Source organism: Schistocerca cancellata, chromosome 4, assembly GCF_023864275.1.
Source record: "Schistocerca cancellata isolate TAMUIC-IGC-003103 chromosome 4, iqSchCanc2.1, whole genome shotgun sequence".
Taxonomy (NCBI): domain Eukaryota; kingdom Metazoa; phylum Arthropoda; class Insecta; order Orthoptera; family Acrididae; genus Schistocerca; species Schistocerca cancellata.
The window spans coordinates 726,948,388-726,971,061 of NC_064629.1; the positions used below are offsets into that span (position 1 = coordinate 726,948,388).

General features: G+C 45.9%; 1 protein-coding gene across 1 annotated transcript in view; it reads right to left on the reverse strand.

Moving 5' to 3' along the window:
• Positions 1-497: 497 nt before the first annotated feature.
• The window catches only part of LOC126184409 (uncharacterized), a 159,617-nt gene continuing 137,440 nt past the window's right edge, over positions 498-22,674 (reverse strand). Inside the window, exon 5 of the mRNA XM_049926794.1 lies at positions 498-902. Within this exon, the coding sequence (XP_049782751.1) occupies positions 498-902 (405 nt within the window). The remainder of the gene's footprint in view (positions 903-22,674) is intronic.

The following is a 22,674-nucleotide window of genomic DNA, read 5'->3' on the forward strand; positions in this document are numbered from 1 at the left end:
CCACCCGGATCTTGCAGACTGAGGGGCAACAACTGGAACAGGACAAGCAGCCGTGTCTGGCCGAAGATCAGTGTCACCTGGAGACAGAACCTGAAACTGGTTCGTCAGACAAACTGGAGAGGCCTTCCGTTCGGCCCTCTAGAATATCTTTCGCCCCCTGCCACACCTCGAGACGACCTCCCACTCTACCACAGGTGAGGGGTCAGCCTCAATGTGGGCAGTATCCCGGGCAGCCACGGCCGTAGTCCGATCAGGGGATGAGTGGGACGAGCTGGCCGTCACCGACAGACCCCAGTCCGGACCACCACAGTGATGCCCATCGGCAACAGCCTCAAGCTGTGTGACCGAAGCTAACACTGCCTGAAGCTGGGAGCGAAGGGATGCCAACTCAGCCCGCATCCGAACACGGCAGTCGCAGTCCCTATCCGCGCCATATACTGCTGGGCAAAGAACGTCTGAACTAATCTACCGAGAGCACAAACAATTCGACACAAAATTCATATATTCGTGTGGATGACGAGCGTCATTCGCGCGAGCGACGGATGGTTAATAGCTCCGCTCTCTCGTGCACAGCTGCCGAGTGAAGCCAGAGCGAATGGGTTACACGTCTGCAGTGGTGTATTACCTGTTCTCTTGTAGAAGTGCGGCGCACAGCCGCAGAGGCGGCGCGCGAGTAGCAGGCGGCAGTAAATGCGACAGGCGGCGTAAGAATAGACGGGGGTGGTCGGCAACGGCGACTCCCAGGGGAAGCGGCAGCGGCGCTGCGCCAGCCGCAGACCCCACACCTCCGGCGAGGCACGGACCGCCGTCGCCTGCAAGTACACGTGCGCGCGCTCGCTGGGGCCCACAGTCGCCACCCGCGACGTCATCTGCGCAGGCTCATCCGGGCTGTGCACGTACACCTGCAGACAGTTTCAAGCCAGCTTTCCACACGCAAGTAACGTAACGTGACAGCAAGTGGCACGACGTCTGATACGGCAGCGGCATCGTCTGCTACTGTTTCCACACTATGCTGCCAAAATTCTAGGTGCACGGTTTCTTACGGACAGGCTTCGGTGTTGTCGTTCAGGTTACGGTATTAGAATTCACCCAAGAATCCAATAAGAAGAAGAGAAAGCTTTCGTTAGCTTTGGAAGTGGGTTTTGAGCTGAAATAACACAGGGGCATCAAAAACACATTGACGGAAAAAAATTGCAGCACCAAGAAGGAGTTGCGTGGTATGAGCGAAAGTTGGTAGGCGTGTTTCTACATCTGAAATATAATGTATATTCGAATTTCACGCTCTTGCATAAGAACGGCGTTAGTGGCGCCACGACGAGGATGCAAATCAGGATTGCATTAAGGGGACCACATCCTGCCTATCTAACCCATGTTAATTTAGGCAAGTATTGACCCATTTCTGAAAAAAAACTGTTTGATACAGGACCATAATACACTACTGGACATTAAAATTGCTACACCAATAAGAAATGCAGATGATAAACGGGTATTCATTGGACAAATATATTATACCAGAACTGACACGTGATTACATTTTCACGCAATTTGGGTGCATAGATCCTGAGAAATCATTACCCAGAACAACCACCTCTGGCCGTAATAACGGCCTTCATACGCCTGGGCATTGAGTTAAACAGAGCTTGGATGGCGTGTACAGGTACAGATGCCCGTGTGGCTTCGACACGATACCACAGTTCATCAAGGGTAGTGACTGGCGTATTGTGACGAACCACTTGCTCGGCCACCATTGACCAGACGTTTTCAGTTGGTGAGAGGTCTGGAGAATGTGCTGGCCAGGGCAGCAGTCCAACATTTTCTGTATCCAGAAAGGCCCGTACAGGACCTGCAACATGCGGTCGTGCATTATCCTGCTGAAATGTAGGGTATTCATTGGACAGGGATCGAATGAAGGGTAGAGCCACGGGTCGTAATACACCTGAAATGTAACGTCCACTGTTCAAAGTGCCGTCAATGCGAAGAAGAGGTGACCGAGACGTGTAACCAATGCCACCCCATACCATCACGCCTGATGATACGCCAGTACGGCGATAACGAATACACGCTACCAATGTGCGTTCACCGCGATGTCGCCAAACACGGATGCGACCATCATGATGCTGTAAATAGAACCTGGATTCAGACGAAAAATGACGTTTTGCCATTCGTGCACCCAGGTTCGTCGTTGAGTTCACCATCGCAGGCGCTCCTGTCTGTGATGCAGCGTCAAGGGTAACCGCAGCCACGGTCTCCGAGCTGATAGTTCATGCTGCTGCAAACGTCGTCGAACTGTTCGTGCAGATGGTTGTTGTCTTGCAAACGTCCCCATCTGTTGACTCAGGGATCGAGACGTGGCTGCACGATCCGTTACAGCCATGCGGATAAGATGCCTGTCATCTCGACTGCTAGTGATACGATTCCGTTGGAATCCAGCACGGCGTTCCGTATTACCCTCCTGAACCCACCGATTCCATATTCTGCTAACAGTCATTGGATCTCAACCAACGCAAGCAGCAATGTCGCGATAAGATAAACCGCAATCGCGATAGGCTACAATCCGACCTTTATCAAAGTCATAAACGTGATGGTACGCATATCTCCTCCTTACACGAGGCATCACAACAACATTTCACCAGGCAACGCCGGTCAACTGTTGTTTGTGTATGAGAAATCGGTTGGAAACTTTCCTCGTGTCAGCACGTTGTAGGTGTCGCTACTGGTGCCAACCTTGTGTGAATGCTCTGAAAAGCTAATCATTTGCATATCACAGCATCTTCTTCCTGTCGTTTAAATTTCGCGTCTGTAGCACGTTATCTTCGTGGTGTAGCAATTTTAATGGCCAGTAGTGTATTTTTACTGTATGTTACATTATGCTAATAGGGTCAACTGTACTGAAATCTACTTTATCCATTTTATAGTTTTTAAGAAATACATTTTTAAATTTATTAACAAAAGATATTAAGATTTTTCTGCAGAAACTATTTGTTTGTGAACTTCCGAATCGGGGAATATTAATGAATTTAGTACCAGAGGTGGCTTTTTATGTTATGCGGAGTCTCTGAAAGTTTCATTCAATTATTTATTACAGTTTCTCATAAAATGGGGCATATGTACTGAAAATTTTAGTTTGCCGGAAATTGACTTAAAAAAAATTTTTGAAATTTTTTACAGTTAATTAAAACTGTTCTGCTGCATATGATGGCCCTTCTTGGGCCTCCTGCAGGTCTTCGATCTTCTTTTTCACTTTCCTGGATGTTTGACTTGCTTTCTTGGCCATATTAGATGCAGACCTGTCTGCATCGGCTATCCTCATTTTATCGCAATGTTGCAGCCCAGTGATCACATTTTCACCAGGATTAATTCTCAGCTTTTTCAGTTCCTAGCACTTTCCAATATTACAACAATCATGAACTCCAAGTTTCGTTGTATGCATGCCTACAAATACAGTTTTAGGAAGGCGGTTCCAAATTATGCTGTTGAAACATTCATTTGGGTTCTGTGTCTGGCAATGCAGACATTTCCTTAGAATGTCATGATGAGCCAAGTCTCTGAAAATAGTTTTAATTGCAATAATAACAGCAGCAGGAAGAGAATGCTGGTGAGAATAATATTCTCCAGTTGCCTGAGCCCTAATGTATTTGCATCAGTAAAGGACGTTAGGTATAGGCTTAACTTGCAGGAGCTTCTATATAAATAGCTGTGAAAGAGGTGAGTACATTTGTAAACAAGCACTGCAAACGTAAGTATAACAACTACTCGCAATCACACTTGAACAAAACTAGCCGCGCGTTTGAGTTGGGTTGGGTTGATTTGGTGAAAGAGACCAGACAGCGAGGTCATCGGTCTCATTGGATTAGGGCAGGATGGGAAAGGAAGTCGGCCCTGCCCTTTCAAAGGAACCATCCTAGCATTTGCCTGAAGCCATTTAGGGAAATCACGGAAAACCTAAATCAGGAAGGCCGGACGCGGGATTGAACCGTCGTCCTCCCGAATGCAAGTCCAGTGTGCTAACCACTGCGCCACCTCGCTCGGTGCGTGTTTGAAAGCGTGTTGTTTACAAACAGCAGAAACAAAAGAATACCGACCGTTGCATTCCAACGATAGCCAACACACTCTGTAGTAAAAAAAAAAAAATTCCTAACTTCCAATGTATGGGAGTATGGGATATAAAGATCTAAAGTATATACAGAAAAGTGGGTGGCGAAAAAGTGGGCGTGGCACATAAACAAACGTGGTAGGAAAATGCTCTTTACATGCTCGAAAAAAATTTTTTCAGCAAAATCCTTTTCAGAGCACTGAAATAAAATTTTAATCTATCGAAATATGATGAAAACCGAAATTCAATTTTTTTCGACCTGAACCACGGTGTGGTCCCCTTAAATACACGCTGTAACGGTTCTGAGCATTAGTTACCTTTTAGATTGGACGTTACGAGTTGATGTTGGTCAAAAATGCTCTTAAGGCGACAAAGACGCCTTTATCAACACCTCACTGAGTTTCAACGAGGTCGTGTAATAGGACTACGGGAAGCTGGATGTTCCTCCTGCGATACTGCAGAAAGGCTTGGCAGGAATGCAGCCACTGTACTTGATTGCTGGCACCGGTGCTCACGAGAACGTATGGTCACAAGAAGTCCGGGCTCCGGATAGCCATGTGGCACTACCGAGAGGGAATACCATCGTGTTCGACGTTGGGTTCTGACGCATTGTACTGCATCAGCAGCAGAGATCTGAGCAGCAGTTGACATCACAGTGACACAAAGAACTGTTACAAATGAGCTACATCCAGGACATCTCCGAGCCAGACGCCCCGTAGCACGCATTCCACTGGCTCCAAACCACCACCATTTGCGACTTTAATGGTGTCACTTGAGAGCTCATTGGAGGGCAGGGTGGAGGTCTGTTGTGTTTTCCGATGAAATTTGGTTCTGGTATGGTGCCAGTGAAGGATGACGCTCGCCCGCGTATAGTTGTTGTAACCCAACATACTGTACAGAGTGTCGACATGTTCCTTCGGCCTGCTTGGTCACAATATCTGTCACGAATCGAGCACGTATATGACATCACCGGACGACAGTTACAGACTCATCCTCAAACAGCATTAACCGTACCTGTATTGACCGACCAAGCGTTACAGGCATGGAACTCCATCCCACAAACTCACATCCTGCACCTGTTGCAACACAATGCATGTGTGCTTTCTTCCAACATTCTGGCGATTACAGCGGTTATTAATGCACCATTATTGCACATTTGTAATGGCTTATCTCGCGCTTACGTTAAGAGATTCCCGGCATACTGAATATTCAAAATGGTTCAAATGGCTCTGAGCACTATGGGACTTAACAGCTGTGGTCATCAGTCCCCTAGAGCTTAGAACTACTTAAACCTAACTAACCTAAGGACATCACACACATCCATGCCCGAGGCAGGATTCGAACCTGCGACCGTAGCAGTCGCGCGGTTCCGGACTGCGCGCCTAGAACCGCGAGACCACCGCGGCCGGCTACTGAATATTCTATGAGGTTTCGGGATAGCAACCGGATCATGTTGACTTCTTGCCATAATATTTCAGCTGGCATCCGTTCAATGATGATGATGATGATGATTAGTATTTTAGGGCGCACAACAGCGAGGTTATCAGCGCCCGATATCCGTTCAAGAATCTTCAGCTGAGTGGCCGCCACTGGAGACTGCCAGTTCATGGTGTCGGCTTTATAGCATAAATTTTCGCGGAGACACATGTGCCTTGGTGGCTGTCACAGGAGCGCCCTCTACCGAAATACACTCCTCTGCATATACTGTTCAATCTGTGACGCGCAGGTGCATGTGTAAAGGTGAAACTACATGTCCGCCCTCTGTCGAAACGCGCTCCGATCGCAGGTTCGAATCCTGCCTCGGGCATTGTTGGTTGGTTGTTTGGGGAAGGAGACCAGACAGCGTGGTCATCGGTCTCATCGGATTAGGGAAGGACGGGGAAGGAAGTCGGCCGCGCCCTTTCAGAGGGCCTCGGCCATGGATGTGTGTGATGTCCTTAAGCCGTCGGCACACGGACCGTGCATCCGAACGTTGAACGTTGAGCGTGCCGAGTTTCTGACGTCATAGCGTGGAATAGCACGTTCGGGAGTCTTTCCGAACGTGCAGAGCAATATCTGGCATGTCAGATATTCTGAGCGTGCGTCTGAGCGTTGACCAATGAGATGGCACAACGCCACCTACGTCACACGCACGCCGTCTCCCTTCAGTACAGAGTTGTGAGGCGCGATATTGGTGTTCATTTCAAGCCTATATGTATATATGCCGTTTCTGAGCACCAGCAAATTGAGAATCGTTGGAAAACCCGTTGTTAATTCAGTGATTCGTTCCAATAAAATAACGAGAAACATCATATTCATGGAAAAAGAATTATTGTAACTTGCGTCTTATGAGAGTAGGCTATTTGAAGGCAGTGACACAAGTATGATCCACCCAAAACGCATTGTTCTCGTACAATTTGTTATAATTAAATTTCAATTAGTAACGTATCTACGATAACGTTTTCTGCAACGGGTAACATACTTGGATTACTAGTGAGATACGACTGCGTGTTGTTGGATTAGTGTAATGAGTAGCGTACCTGTCTCGTGTTTAGTTGATGGTTGGGGCGGTGGTTCGCGTCTTGACACTTCCGTGTTTTATTTCTTAACATTAGCGTTTTTATTAGGTTCTGATACTTTATTATTAGTTTAGTAAAAGTATATACTATGATATTTGATATTATGTAAATATAAGTTCACATTTTTTTGAGGGGTGCCTTTGTTCGGTTGGCTTAATCTACAGGACAGCTTGCGCTACTTCCATAAAGATATTTTGCTCCTTTTCTTTTTCGCTTCGTAATTCACATGTTGCAAAGATTCTGCTATTGGGTATAGGAACAATGATTGAGTCAGACTGACCTTGGGGTTTTAATAAAATGTGGGAATGATGAAATAATGTTTATCTTATGTGGAGAAGTATTCCAAATTTATACCGCACTGTTTGTAATGGAACTTTTATATGTCTCTGTCCTTATTGATTGGACATGGTACTTTCCTTTTCGTGGACGATGGAGGAAATATGCGTTTTAATAGAGCTAACGTGGGAATTTTACGCGCGCCCGTTGAGTAAACAGTGTGATTTACGAACTAGAAACATCGCTCAACTGCCGCTGGAGTGCGTTGCGGTCGCGTATACCACGTTGGGGCCCACGTACCGTATGCACAAGTCGCATCATTCCTGAGCGTTCAGCAGCACGTTGAACTTGGCACGCTCAACGTTAACGTTCGACAGCACGGTCCGTGTGCCGATGGCTTTAGGTTAGTTAGGTTTAAGTAGCTCTACGTTCTAGGGGACTGATGAGCTCATAAGTTAAGTCCCATAGTGCTCAGAGCCATTTGAACCATTTTTTTTTTGGAACGCGCTCGTGGCACTAAAAGCAAACGTCAGATGTCGCCAGACATGTCACTATGTTCAAATGTTTAAATATGGGTGAATTCCTAAGGGACCAAACTGATGAGGTCATCGGTCCCTAGACTTACACATTATTTTAATTAACTTACACTAACTTATGCTAAGAACAACACACAAACCCATGCCTGAGGGAAGACTCGAACCTCCGGCGGCAGGGCCGCGCAATCCGTGGCATGGCACCTCAAACCGCACGGCCCCTCCGCGTGGCATGTCACTATGAATACAATGTTTTCTCTCAGAAGAAATTAAAGAGGTCACCGGGTCCCAAGCCTTGTCCATTTGAAAGCCGCCGTCACGACTTATAAGATCTTGTGCTAGACGTATTTCCGCAGATTCTTTAATTACTGAATCCCAAAAAGGTTTCGCCGGGGCCAAGATTTTTGTGTCAGAATAATCCATAGAGGTCATCGGTAGAGGGGTCGTTGGTAATACAACGGTCAGCTACGGCCGACTCACTTAGCTGCGAAAGGCGAGCTATGTGAGCTTTTCCACACTGGCGAGGAATTTTGTAAATTCCAGCTTTCCGCAGTCCCAGATCGTCCTTTACCGAACCGGGAAGAACAATAATATTCGCCAGTGGCCAGAAGATTACTTTAACCTGATATTTCCTTAGATTTCTCCTTACTTCAGACGAAAGTTTGCCGACGTATGGAAGGAACATCCTAGACTTTAACAGCTCCTTATCTTCTTGATGTTGTGGGTCATCATGTTTCTTCCACATTAGCATTGTGCTAATCTGATGTGGAGAGTAACCATGATCTTTCAACACCGACTTAGATGTTCTAGCTCCTTTATAAGGCTGTCTCCATCAGAAATAACATGTGCCCGGTACGCCAACGTTCTAAGGACGCCGGTAGTTTGTGAAGGTGATGGCAGCTCTTCGCTTGCAGATAGAGGTCCGTATGTGTAGGCTGACGGTAGACGGAATGCTCTAATGACCCATCCACTTTCCTACTGGATTGAATTCAAACGTTGCAACAAACGTGACAGCTCTTCTTCACCATGGAGCCACACTACAAACTAGTCATTTACATATCGCCAGAAGACCCTCGGTTTGAGTTCTGCCGAATCAAGTGCCCTTTCCTCAGAGTCTTACATAACATGGTTTGCTACCAGAGGAGAGAGAGGACTGCCCATGGTAACACAGTCAGTTTGCTCAAAATATTCAATGTTAAGGAAAAAGTAGGTTGATAAAAACACATGATGAAAAATTGCTGTTATATCGTGAACTTATTGCTGATGAGTGACAAAGAGTCCATAATAGGAACCTTAGTGAAAAGTGAGATGACAGCGAAGCTTACTAGTAAGTCAGTTTCATTTGATTAAAGTGACTTCAGTCTACTGCTAAAGTCAGCAGAGTTGCGAACATGATGCGCTCAATTCCCCACAAAAGGTTTCAGTAGAGAGGCGAGATGTATAACCCAATTATAGTTGGGGTGACGATGTTACTGACATATTACTGACTATCGGCCATAACGGAACCATTTTTTTATAAATCTTCGAAAGACCATATAACTTGGGTGGCACAGAACTATGAGATCTTAACATTTTGACAACTACTTGCGGAATAGAAGAAAAATTCAGCAGCGCTGAAGTTTTCCCATTCACTTTCCCTGTGGGGTCTTCGTCAGTCTTCCGATACACTGTTTCACTCAACAAGTTACAAATCTTCGGTTCATGAACTTCATGTGGCCACAGCACAGTGGCGTTTCCCTTGTCCGTTGGTAAGACCACTGTGTGAGGGTTTTCTTGTAGCTTTTGTAGTACGGCCCTTTCCATAGCAGAAATGTTGCTCTTCTGAGGCGGAGTTTTCAAGAGTGCACGGCGTGTTTCACGCCTTATTTCTTGTGAGGCATCACTAGGAAGAGGTCTAACAGCTTCCTCAACAGCGCTAATAAAATCAGTTAGAGGCAGGGTTCTCGACGTATAGGTTAAGTGCAAGCCTTTCCCAAGCACAGACAGCATTACGTTGTTAGAAACCTTATCCGTCATATTGACCACAGAGCGTCGAAAAGTATCTTCTTGCGGTAACGTTGCTGACAGGCGGGCGAACTTCGAAAACTGTCTTACGTGGAAATACGTCTAGCACAAGATTTTATAAATCGTGACGGTGGCTTTCAACTGGACAAGGCTTCAAACCCGGTGATCTCTTTAATTTCTTCCCAGAGAAAACATTTTATTCATAATGAGACTTCTGGCGACATCTTACGTTTGCTTTTAGCGCCGCGAGCGCATATTCCGACAGAGAGCGGACATGTACCTTTACCTTTACGCATGTGCCTGCGCACCGCAGGTCGAACAGTATTTGCAGAGGGAGTGGATTTCGATAGAGGGCGCTCCTGTGAGGGCCGCCAATGCGCATTCGTCTCCGCACCAGTATGTGTTATAAAGCCGACACCGTGAACTCGATACCCTCGTATAAACCTCTCCACCCCTAACCTACGCCACCAGCTACCTAGCCTCTAATCATGGTGCGACAGTACTACAGCATTCTATATAGCAACATCCGCTCCCTCTCCACCAACAAGCCTCTTTTATGTTTACCCTTTCCCAACAAAACGTCGATACTTTCATCTCCAAAAAAAAAAAAAAAACATTCCTCCAACCATACCACACCATCTATACCTCTCCCTATATCCTCCACCTCACTGATACCCTCTCCCCCGAAGTGGAGTAGCAATTGGCCATCGGAGGAATATTCCGCTTCGGCCACAATCTTAACTCAGTAATACCACCGATCATCTGATCCTCGGCCTCTTTTTCAAAACCCTAATCATTACCTGTGCTACAATGTACATCTGACCTAATAATCCCATCCCCTACGATTTTCTCACCCACATTGACTGTATCTTTTCATCTATATTTTTGTTACCAACCTCAACATCTGTAGTTGATCCCCCACAGAACTCCAGTGGTGGCGTCAGTTTACTGACTCCCTCCAAGGTGATGTTGACCCATCTCACAGCACACTCATACTGAAAGCAACACCACCCCAGATGTTGTCCTAGCATCTCCCAACCTCCTAGGTCACCTCACTGCAGAAGTCTCTACCCAATAGGAAGTGACAACCTACCTGTCCTCACCATATCCTGCACCATACCCACCCCCAGGCTCCCCATCGCAATCTCCATCCAAAAATTGTCCATGATTATTCCTGTGCCAACTGGAATGCCTATTGGGAATCTGTAGATACCCAGATACTAAGCCAGCCCCTAAGCTTCCAGCAACCTGATTATTTCTCACATGCCACAGCCTTTCAGCAGCAGATCTTGTCAGATGCTATGTTCACCCACATCCTCGCTAAAAGGCATATAATCCTCATTGTCTATCTCTCCCACCATAGGCAATACTCCTCTGTGAATCCTGTCGCTTATATAGCTCCTTCCTACGGACTTGAGACACTCACATGCCACTGGCAGATACAGTGATACGTTAGAAATTTACTCATTGCTAAGAAACGCTAGGACTGGCGACAGACATGCACCAGCATCAATGCTACACTCCCCATTAACTCCTCCAAGTATTGAAGTATTGGAAAGCATTTCACTGACCTACTGCCACCCATCCCATCCCTCACTACCCAATCCTTCACAACCTATCTCCTCTTACCTTATGACCTTAGCAAAGCAAATCACTTTGCATCCTATCTTTCTGACATCTTCTCTGTCGTTGACGATCCTCACTTTGACTACTCCCAATTCTCTACTGCCCATGTATATACAGATACGATAACCCACCCTTAATCTCCAGCTTCCAGCACTTGAACAGCATACCAATTACAGCACAGAAAGTGCAACATATCCCGTGGTCATGACCATATTATCTGTCAACACTTCAAAGAATGTCCTTTCTCCTTTCTCTTAACCATTGCCTCCCTGTATACAACTATCCTCTGCACCAGCTACTATCCCGACCTGTGGAAAACCTCCAAAATCCGAGTTTTACTCAAACCAAACAAACCACCCACTGTTACCTCCTTGTACCGCACCATATGCATCACCTCAGTGTTTAGCAAGGTCTCTGAATCAATCCTCTTGCAGCGTATCCACTGACATTTGCACTAACACCATCTTCTTCCTCTTACCCACTGTGGCTTTTGTCCCTCCTTCTCCACTGATGACCAACTCCTGAACCTCACCCATCTACTGTCCTAACAACTCAACAACCATAAATCCACCATCATTGTCTCCTCAACCTCGAGAAAGCGTATGACCATGAATGGCACTCTGGTCTCCTTTTCAGACTGCACAATTATGCACTTCCAGTCAACTATGTCCGCCTTATTGCATCCTTTCTCTCCACTAGCCCATCCTTTGTCACAGTTAACAACACTGTTTCATATACCTTCCATCCACTGCAGGCGTGCCCCAAGGGTCTGTTCTCTCCCCTCTTCTTTACCTCTTATATACAGCTGACATGTCCAAACCACCTCCTTCCATCCACCTCCTTCAGTATGCTGATGACACTGATTTCCTCACCCTATATCCTACGCTCCAGAAGTCCCAAAGATCCTTCAAACTCCACCTCAATCAGTGTATCTCTGGGTGTAACGAATAGCTCCTCAAGATTAAACCCTCCAAAATCCAGACAATAGCTATAGGATACACCTCTCGCATCTTTTCATGATTTCTACCTCAGCATTTACAACCATCCTATCCAGCTCACTAACACACTAAAGTACATTGGACTAACTTTTGACTGGCAACTAATGTGGAAACCTCACTTACTAACCATCCAACAGAAAGCCCACAATAGACTGAAACTACTAAAACTACTAACTGGACGAACATGGGGACTACACCCTTCCACTATCCTTCACACATACAAATCCCTGATCTGCCCTATTTTTGCTACGCCAATATTGCATAGATATCTGCTCCACCTGCAGATCCTTGAACGCCATGCTTTCTGCCTCGCTTTGTGCATTCGCTTACCTTCCCCCACACAGATCCTTTACCACTCATCTAATTCCCGACTCTCCTCACTCACATACAACACCACCGGATAATCTGCACCATCCACAAACTCGACTGCAGCAGTCCTATTGCGTCGCCTCTCCTCTCCAGTTCTAGGGTGCTGCCTCGCCTCTACCAACACAGCCCACCAACACTCCACTTTCACAAATTCAGCATCCTCTCCCAAGAAAATTTCGACCATCTCCCTCTCCCACAACATGAACTCCAACCCCAAATATACCCCTCTTACCAACTCTGAATCCACCCCAACCTCTCCACCCTCCAGGGGCTTCCTCTCCTTCCTCTCCCCCTCCCACACCTCCTCCTTTTTCCCCTCCCAGACACTCGCCACTCTCATTTCCCTTTCAAATTCACAAATCCCAATGCCAGGAACCCACCTCTCCCTGTCCCCCTACAGTCATCCCTATCTCATTGTCATTGCCACCTCTTACTAGCCTTCAGTTTCCATCCCCATCCCTCTCCTCTCTCCCTCTCTTTCGCCAACCATCCCAGGGCAGGCCCTTTCGAGTTTTAGTGAAAGTGCGCAGCGCTCCATTTTAAATTGTCAGTGTCTCTCCTGTGCTGTTCGGTGTTGTTCCAGTGTTTTTTCAAGTGTTTGTAGTGCTCTTCGTGAGTGTTTTAAACTGTGCTGCCTGACCATATTTTTATCACTGCTTTTAAACTATTTATTCAGCCAGCATATCTTTTATAATCGTCGTATTTCAATAGCATTTTAAAATCATTGTCATTATGTTTTAATATCTAAATGTTAGCGCCTAATTGTGTATAGTCCGCTGGCTGGAAAGCAAAAGTGTACCGCTATCCGCCACCCCTCCCCCGCCCACATGGGGCGTGGGGGGATGAAATCACAATAAAGGAAAAAAAAAGCTCGCAGTCTCCAGTGGTGGACACTCACCTGACGATGGCTGAACGGTTGCCAGCCGAAATATTGTAGTAAGAAGTCGTCGTGATCCAGCTGCAATACCAAAAACTCATAGAATACTAACGTATGATCTTGCGGTGTTAATCACCGAAATTTGTAACTTAGACAAATGCATTCCCAGAATTTCATTACTATACATTAATTATTACGATTTTTTCCCCTCAGTTTCCAATCCAAGTGGTGCCCATAAACGAAAATCCATTCTTGAACCAATTTCTGATAAAAAAGGAAATTTCGAGTACTTGTGGAAGTACTCGATAACGCACTCACATTAGAGATGCATCACTTGCTCGAGTGGAACTACACGTGACACTTCGATATTTGACATCTGGCGATTACCCGTCAAATGGTTCAAATGGCTCTGAGCACTATGGGACTCAACTGCTGTGGTCATAAGTCCCCTAGAACTTAGAACTACTTAAACCTAACTAACCTAAGGACATCACACAACACCCAGCCATCACGAGGCAGAGAAAATCCCTGACCCCGCCGGGAATCGAACCCGGGAACCCGGGCGTGGGAAGCGAGAACGCTACCGCACGACCACGAGATGCAGGCTTACCTGTCATTCCTCCAATATTTACACTACGTCCTCAGTACAATTGCGCTTTTGTAGTGTCAGTTGTTGGATGCTGTCGACAGTGCCATGAAGACTCATTAGAAAGCTAATATTTTTACTCTTGCACCTCACAGCATATAATTAGAAAACTTTTTAAAGTTGTTCTGTACCGAATTTTGTGGTTATGCTTCATGCAACGGGACTAAAAGACACTGTAATGTAGTTGTTTTGCTTTGTTAAAAGCTACACCAGTCTGAAATTATACTGCCACTTCGTTTCTCACGTCCACTGAGCAAGTGTTTCAGAGCGTTGAAATTGCCAGTACTAGAATCTGAACATATCTCATGTTTTGCACTAATTTTCATAGTTTGTAGAATTAAGTGCCCTGTAGTGAAACTTCAAATCACCTTTGACTAACTACTCAATATGCTTGCTTCCTCACAGACAAATCGTATCCATGAGTAATATAATGGAAACATCATATACTTTCACCATCCAAAGTGACCATTATGGGCTCATAAAGGTATTTTGTAGTTAAGTTACGCTTCTTACCACTGTAGCACAACAAATCATCATAAAAATTACGCACTGTGGAGAGTTCTTCAAAGCAATGTATCACTGAAACGGCATATTATCGTCATACACACGTATAACTACAAAAACGGCCATATACGCAAGTTAGCTTCGCAAACAGTAACATAAAGATGGCGGTTGCTTGTTTTGCTTCTGACACTAATCGGTGGTGGGAGAGGGAAAGTGGCATCACAGAAGTTAAGTGTCCTTAACATTCACGGTATGGATAACAGTGGCATCACTCGAGTGGCTCCACAGGAATTTGGTGATGCCTCTCGAGTGATGCCCAAGCTGCGTCACTTTTGTTGCATGTCGAAACGCAGCTTAACTCATGTCATGAGTGGCGCCACTGGAGTACGGCAGGTCGGGGGTATGTCTTAGGTACTGGCGCGGTTTTCTGGCAGTGGGGGGAAGGAAGAAAGGAAGAAATGCAAAAGAAAAGGGGAACAGAGTGGGAAACGTAATAGGAAGAAGAAGAAGAAGAAGAAGAAGAAGAAGAAGAGAGGATTGGAGCACGCTAGAGGAGGAAGGAGACTGAGATCAGAGAAGGGAAGTTATAAGGATATTCAAACTGAAGTGTGTGCTGAGCAGCAGCTCCATATGACCTACCTCTCCATGATGTGCATAAAGTGCATTCAAAAACAAAACAAAGCCTGAGGCTGTACAATGAAACCCACTGGTGTCATCATAACGCCACTGTCTACGGAAGAAGGCGTGGCCGCTACAAGAGCGCTGAGTCCCCATATTCGCCACTAGAGGTACACAGGTGCACACCCACGTCAAGATAGAGCGAGCACGGGTACCTGTCGACCATCCACTGCATTAAGTTGTGCTGAAAACAGAGGAATAGAGGCTTCAAAAGAAGAGCAAAGGAGTGTAGTGCGTTTCCTGAAAGCGGCCGGCCGGTGTGACCGAGCGGTTCTAGGCGCTTCAGTCTGGAACCGCGCGACCGCTACGGCCGCAGGTTCGAATCCTACCTCGGGCATGGATGTGTGTGATGTCCTTAGGTTAGTTAGGTTTAAATAGTTCTAAGTTCTGGGAGACTGATGACCTCAGACGTTAAGTACCATAGTGCTCAGAGCCCATTCCTGACAGCGGAAGGAGTGCGGATAACGGAAGTTCGTGAAGAATGACAGAAGTCATGGGAGTGGCACAAGCGATTCAGGAAAGCACTGATATCGTTGGCGGATGACGGACAATCTGGAACGCATCACCATTGTCCAGAATGTGGATGCCCTCATTATTGAAGACCGGTGAGTTACGAGTTACTGTGGCAACCATTTCCCCAGAGGTCAGATTGACTGTCGGAACTACAACGAACATGCAGTGCTCTCCGTACACTTGTCCCATTCTTCGATGAATTTCGGTTTCATGCACTCATTCGGTTGAAGGAAACGCACTAAACCACTTTGCTCTTCTTTTGAAACCTCTATTTCTCTGTTTTCAGCTCGACTGAGTGCAGTGGACAGTAGACGTGTGCACGTGCTCGTTCTGTCGTCACGTGGGTGTGCGCCCACGTCCCTCCAGCGCGAGTTTGGGGCCTTATAGGGTCCACGCCTTCTTCTATAGGCAATGGTAATACGATCTCCTCGGTGTATATATGGAACGACTAGCACTATGTCATGTGAGCTAACGTAACGAGAGTATAAATAGTATATTATGCGTTTATTATGGCTTTGTATCTTTTTATTGGCTTTCTGTCGATCCCATTCAGCCACCTACACCTGCAATAGACGTGAAGGTAATACAGGGTGAGCATGAAATCTTCACCTGGCAACAGAACTTTGTTTCTAAAGAACTATGCTACACTACTGGCCATTAAAATTGCTACACCAAGAAGTAATGCAGATGTTAAGGGGTATTCATTGGACAAATATGTTATACTAGAACTGACATGTGATTCCATTTTCACGCAATTTGGGTGCATAGATCCTGAAAAATCAGTACCCACAACAACCACCTCTGGCCATAATAACGGCCTTGATACTCCTGGGAAGTGAGTCAAACAGAGCTTGGATGGCGTGTACAGGTACAACTGCCCATGCAGCTTCAACCTGATACCACAGTTCATCAAGAGTAGTGACTGGCGTATTGTGACGAGCCAGTTGCTCGGCCACCATTGACCAGACGTTTACAACTGGTGAGAGATCTGGAGAATGTGCTGGCCAGGGCAGCAGTCGAACGTTTTCTGTATCCAGAACGGCCCGTACAGGACCTGCAACATGCGATCGTGCATTATCCTGCTGAAATGTAGGGTTTCGCAGGGATCGGATGAAGGGTAGACCCACGGGTCGCAACACATATGAAATGTAACGTCCACTGTTCAAAGTGCCGTCAATGCGAACAAGAGGTGACCTAGACGTGTACCAATGGCACCCCATACCATCACGCCGGGTGATACGCCGGTATGGCGATGACGAATACACGCTTCCGATGTGCGTTCACTGCGATATCGCCAAACACGGATGCGATCATCATGGTGCTTTAAACAGAACCTGGAATTATCCGAAAAAATGACGTTTTACCATTCGTGCACCCAGGTTCGTCGTTGAGTGCGCCATCGCAGGCGCTCCTGTCTGTGATGCAGCGTCAAGGGTAACCGCAGCCATGGTCTCCGAGCTGATAGTCCATGCTGCTGCAAACATCGTCGAACTGTTCGTGCAGATGGTTGTTGCCTTGCAAACGTCCCCATCTGTTGACTCAGGGATCGAGACATGGCTGCACGATCCGTTACAGCCATGCGGATAAGATGCCTGTCATATCGACTACTAGTGATACGAGACCGTTGGGACCCAGCACGGCGTTCCGTATTACCCTCCTGAACCCACTGATTCCATATTCTGCTAACAGTCATTGGATCTCGACCAACGCAAGCAACCATGTCGTGATACGATAAACCGCAATCGCGATAGGCTACAATACGACCTTTATCAAAGTCGGAAACATGATGGTATGCATTTCTCCTGCTTACACGAGGCATCACAACAACGTTTCAGCAGGCAACGCCAGTCAACTGTTGTTTGTGTATGAGAAATCGGTTGGAAACTTTCCTCGTGTCAGCACGTTGTAGGTGTCGCCACCGGCGCAAACCTTGTGTGAATTTTCTGAAAAGCTAATCATTTGGATATCACAGCATCTTGTTCCTGTCGGTAAATTTCGCGTCTGTAGCACGTCATCTTCGTGGTGTAGCAATTTTAATAGCCAGTAGTAGTTATAGCTATGCGCTTTGCTGGAAATTGTATCTTAACTCATAAAGTTCTTCATGAATACACTTCTACATATGCTCCGTTTGTTGCCCGTAGAAAGTCTAGACTATACTCGATTTATCTCCTTGGCTTTGCTTACATGTCTTCCGTCACCATCTCTACAGCACCTTCGTTCCGCAAGAGTTCGCACATCAATAACTAGGGAACTGAAAACTTTATCCTTACCATAACCCTACAAAAATGTCAAGAGAGGCTATGTCTGCTGAACTAGGTGGCTATAATATTGGATCGTTTATACCGATCACCACTCCGTAAACGTTTCACCCAAGAAGTGGCGAATAAACAACTCTGAGTGTGGTGGTGCACCATCTTCTTCAAAAACTACCCGTGGTTGAAGTTCCTGCAACTGAGGTGCAGCGTGAAGTTCCAACATGTGTAGGTAAACTTTTGGCGTAATGGTACCCTCAGGGAAAAAGAACTGTCAGTAACTGTTTGGGCATTAAGGCACACTATATTTCCAATTTAGGACTGTCCGTTATCTATTGTACAAAGGTATTTGGGTTCTCCGATCTCCATATCCGAACACCTGTTTACTTTCCCAAAGTTGTGTAAAGTCGCTCCATCGGATAAAACAACTTTATTAAACGATTCGTTCCAGCACGTTCCTAGCAAACTTAGCACGCCTGGGCCTACCATCGGGCTGCACAGTTCGTGGAGTTGCATTTTGTATGCATGGAAGTTCAGCCGTTTGTACAAACAATGAACTACAGTGTTATGAAGTATGCCTGGTTGTTTGGAAACACGACGCGTCTGTATCTGCGGACAGCGTTGAGATGCTGTACCCAAGGTATCAACACTGTCATCACTCACTCCTGGTCAGTTACTTCCTGCCTTGTCACTAACACTGTCAGTCTCTTTAAACTTTTCATATCGCCTTTGATGCTCTTCACAGCTAGTGGATCTCAACCGGAACTGTTGCTGAACTGTATTGGGTGACCGGATTTCTTGAAACCACAAAACATAATGCGATTTCCCCTGCATGCACGCCATTGTTACAGTAGCACTCCGAAATTGTGCTACCTGTAACAAGAAGAGAGAAAAGAACTCAGATGCCTTCAGAGCCCATGTGGAAGGGTATCCATAAAAACTTCATTTGCAACAAACCGCATAGGTGTATCTAGCATAATTCCTTAGAGATAATTTTTTTTGTAATCAGGGAAACATTTTATGCTTACCATCTACATTAAGATGATACATAACAGATAAATACATAATTACAGTAGCTTAACAATAAGTACAAAATACCGGGTGATCAAAAAGTCAGTAGCACGACCGCTACGGTCGCAGGTTCGAATCCTGCCTCGGACATGGATGTGTGTGCTGTCCTTAGGTTAGTTAGGTTTAAGTAGTTCTAAGTTCTAGGGGACTTATGACCATAGCAGTTGAGTCCCATAGTGCTCAGAGCCATTTGAACCATTTTTTGAAAAAGTCAGTATAAATTTGAAAACTTAATAAACCACGGAATAATGTAGATAGAGAGGTAAAAATTGACACACATGCTTGGAATGACATGGGGTTTTATTATAACCAAAATGCAGGATGGCGCCCCACCCCATATTGTTAGACGCGTGAAAGACCTCTTGCGCGCGTCGTTTGGTGATGATCGTGTCCTCAGCTGCCACTTTCGTCATGCTTGGCTTCCCAGGTCCCCAGACCTCAGTCCGTGCGATTATTGGCTTTGGGGTTACCTGAAGTCGCAAGTGTATCGTGATCGACCGACATCTCTAGGTATGCTGAAAGACAGCATCCGACGCCAATGCCTCACCATAACCCCGGAAATGCTTTACAATGCTGTTCAAAACATTATTCCTCGACTAAAGCTATTGTTGAGGAACGATGGTGGACATATTGAGCATTTCCTGTAAAGAACATCATCTTTGCTATGTCTAACATTGTTATACTAATTATTGCTATTCTGATCAGTTAAATGCCATCTGTCGGACATTTTTTGACCTTTTGTATTTTTCGGTTCTAATAAAACCCCATGTCATTCCAGGCATGTGTGTCAATTTTTACCTCTCTATATACATTATTCCGTGATTTACTCAGTTTTCAAATTTATACTGACTTTAGCCGGCCGGAGTGGCCGAGCGGTCCTAGGCGCTACAGTCTGGAACCGCGCGGCCTCTACGGTTGCAGGTTCGAATCCTGCCTCGGGCATGGCTGTATGTGATGTTCTTAGGTTAGTTAGGTTTAATTACTTCTAAGTTCTAGGGGACTGATGACCTCTGAAGTTAAGTCCCGTAGTGCTCAGAGCCATTTGAACCATATACTGACTTTTTGATCACCCGGTGTAGGAAATGTTACAATAATGTCCAAAAATAAATCATTACTTTGTATTTCACGAATGCCTCTTATATACTTTTGTCAAGATATTCGCTGCCAGGGGAGTGAGGGGCACGGGAAGAAAAAAGTGCCCTGTGTATGCCCTCAACAGGAATAGCTAAGTCCTTATGGCAAACATCAGTTATCTCATTGTTGGTGTGGGAAGTGGGTAATTTTGACAGTTCAGGGTGTAGCTCTGGCGCTAACATATTTCACCTACAAGATACTGCTACCTCTCGTGACGTGATAATAGTAGTTACTTCTGCTTTGACTAAGAAGATACATAATGTCACTGATTTTTCAGATAGTTCATGTTTCGTAGTAGCTCAGCTGACAAGTCCTTCTGGTATAAGCAGCAAAAGAAACTGTGATTTAAGTCCTCGTCTTCACCATAGTCACACATAGGGGACGGTGTGATGACGATAATTGGTGCAGGTGATTGAAACAGTCGTGGTTGAACAACATATGGGATTGGATGAGTACGAACTGCGTCCACACTTGGCTGGGAGACTGTTCACAAATTTTCCCGCTCTTTTTTAACGAGACGCCTTTTCTTATGGATGTAGTATCTCGACGCTACTAGTTGTGCTCTTTGCCGGCAATTCCCTCACTTGTAGTCACGCAGCCGAGCACTCATCTGCCACCTAACATGCGCGAGTTCATTCCGGACAGCTAAAGGAGCTGCTTCACGAAACAGCGTGAGATGTAATGTTTTTTTTTCCTTTATTGTTATTTTAATACCTAAACAACAGGTAGGCTTTCAGCGGCATGCTACGCCGCTCTTCAGCCATAGTGTTGACAATAACAGAACACAGAATGGAGAATCAGAATGAACATAGTGACGTGCAAAAAAGAGTGGTCACAGATACACAAAAAAACACGGAGCCGTTCACACTTGACGATGACACTGAAAACACGTTGACACGGCGCACAGAACACTGGTGAATCCGACGGCACAAGTGAACGCAGAAGCGTGACGGCGGACACTAAAAAACACAAAACGACGTCACACACAAGAGACACAGATGGCGATGATCTCCGGCGCGCGAATGTTCACTGAGCGTGTGCGAGTCCGGGGACCTGCCAAGAGAGGAGGAGGGGGGGGGGAGAGGGTGAGCGGAGAGCAGAGATGCTACAGGCAGGGGAGATAGGGGGAGGGAGGAAGGGGGAGGGGAAGCCCGGGGGAAGAGGGGTGGAGGGAGGGGACGGGGGAAAAGGAAAGAGAAGAGAAGGGAAGAGAAGGGAGGGAGGGTGCCTAAAGGAAAGGACACCGGAAGTGGGGGGTGGGGTAGGGTCAAAGTTGATAGGAGAGGTAGATGGAGGTGAGGAGGACATCATCAGGGAGGGGGAGCTGACGGAAGCCACCTTGGAGAGGGTAAGGAGGGTGGAGAGATAGAGACCGGGTGGGACGTGGGAATACAGGCGCAGCAGCGGGCGGGGGTGGGAGAGGATCGGGGAGACTAGCAGGTGAGGAGGATCGAGTTTACGGGAGGTGTACAGGATCCGTATCCTTTCAAGGAAAAGGAGGAGGTGGGGGAAGGGGATGAGATCGTACAGGATCCGCGTGGGGGAGGGGAGACAGAGGCGATATGCGAGCCGGAGAGCATGGCGTTCAAGGATTTGGAGGGATGAGATGTAATGGGGACAAAGCCCCCTTTATACCGAAGCGAACGTCCAACAGCGAACGAGAATTCTCTCTAGTCTGAACGCGAGGCGCGCATGCGCAAATGACATTCGGTCGTATGCGATTCGCTTTCGCTGTAGCTCGCTTATGTTCCGCTGGTTGTCGTTTCTCAGCGAACCAGCAAAGGAAGTTCGCGTCCTCACGAGAACGAAGTGAATAAGCACCAGCTACGTAGTAATTTCTAGTAAAAATAAAAAGGACAACAAATTTTCTTAAAAGTAAACAGGTACGAAAATGTATCTGTTATGCCGATTAAAATTAATCATCTTCGCTGCTTCCGTTCATGTTATCTATAACTGCATGGCTAAAACATCACTGTTAATTTAGATATTTTGATGATAAATAAAAATAGTTTACCCCGGGTCGCGATGTCTGCCCTCAAATAAACCATATAGCACAATTTAACAAGTAGCTTATACGACAGATCGTATGTAAATTTCACATTTTATTGACATTGTCTTCCTTATATTTTCCCTAATAAAACCTTTGAAGTGGTTCACATATTTCACTGCAGACAACACAAACTATATGCTTTATTTATTCATTCAATATATGGCATACATTAAGAGTATTTGGATCACAAGAATAATTGTAGATGTACAAATATTACTAAACTAGTACATGCCAACATTTCAACACAGCTCTTCAGAAAACATAAACACAAATGACAATAGCTATAGATGAATATCAAGCTATTTTACATAATACATCACACAGCTCGTCACTGTCTGGAAACATTCAAAAGGACCCCTCAGGCACGTGCGGGACATATTGATACAACATGAGCAACCGTTTGTTGTTGGCGATGAAAATTTGTCCCACTTCTGAAGAGTGATGTGCCACATACTAGGGAGACATCCACAAAAGAAGGCAAGTAGTCTCAAT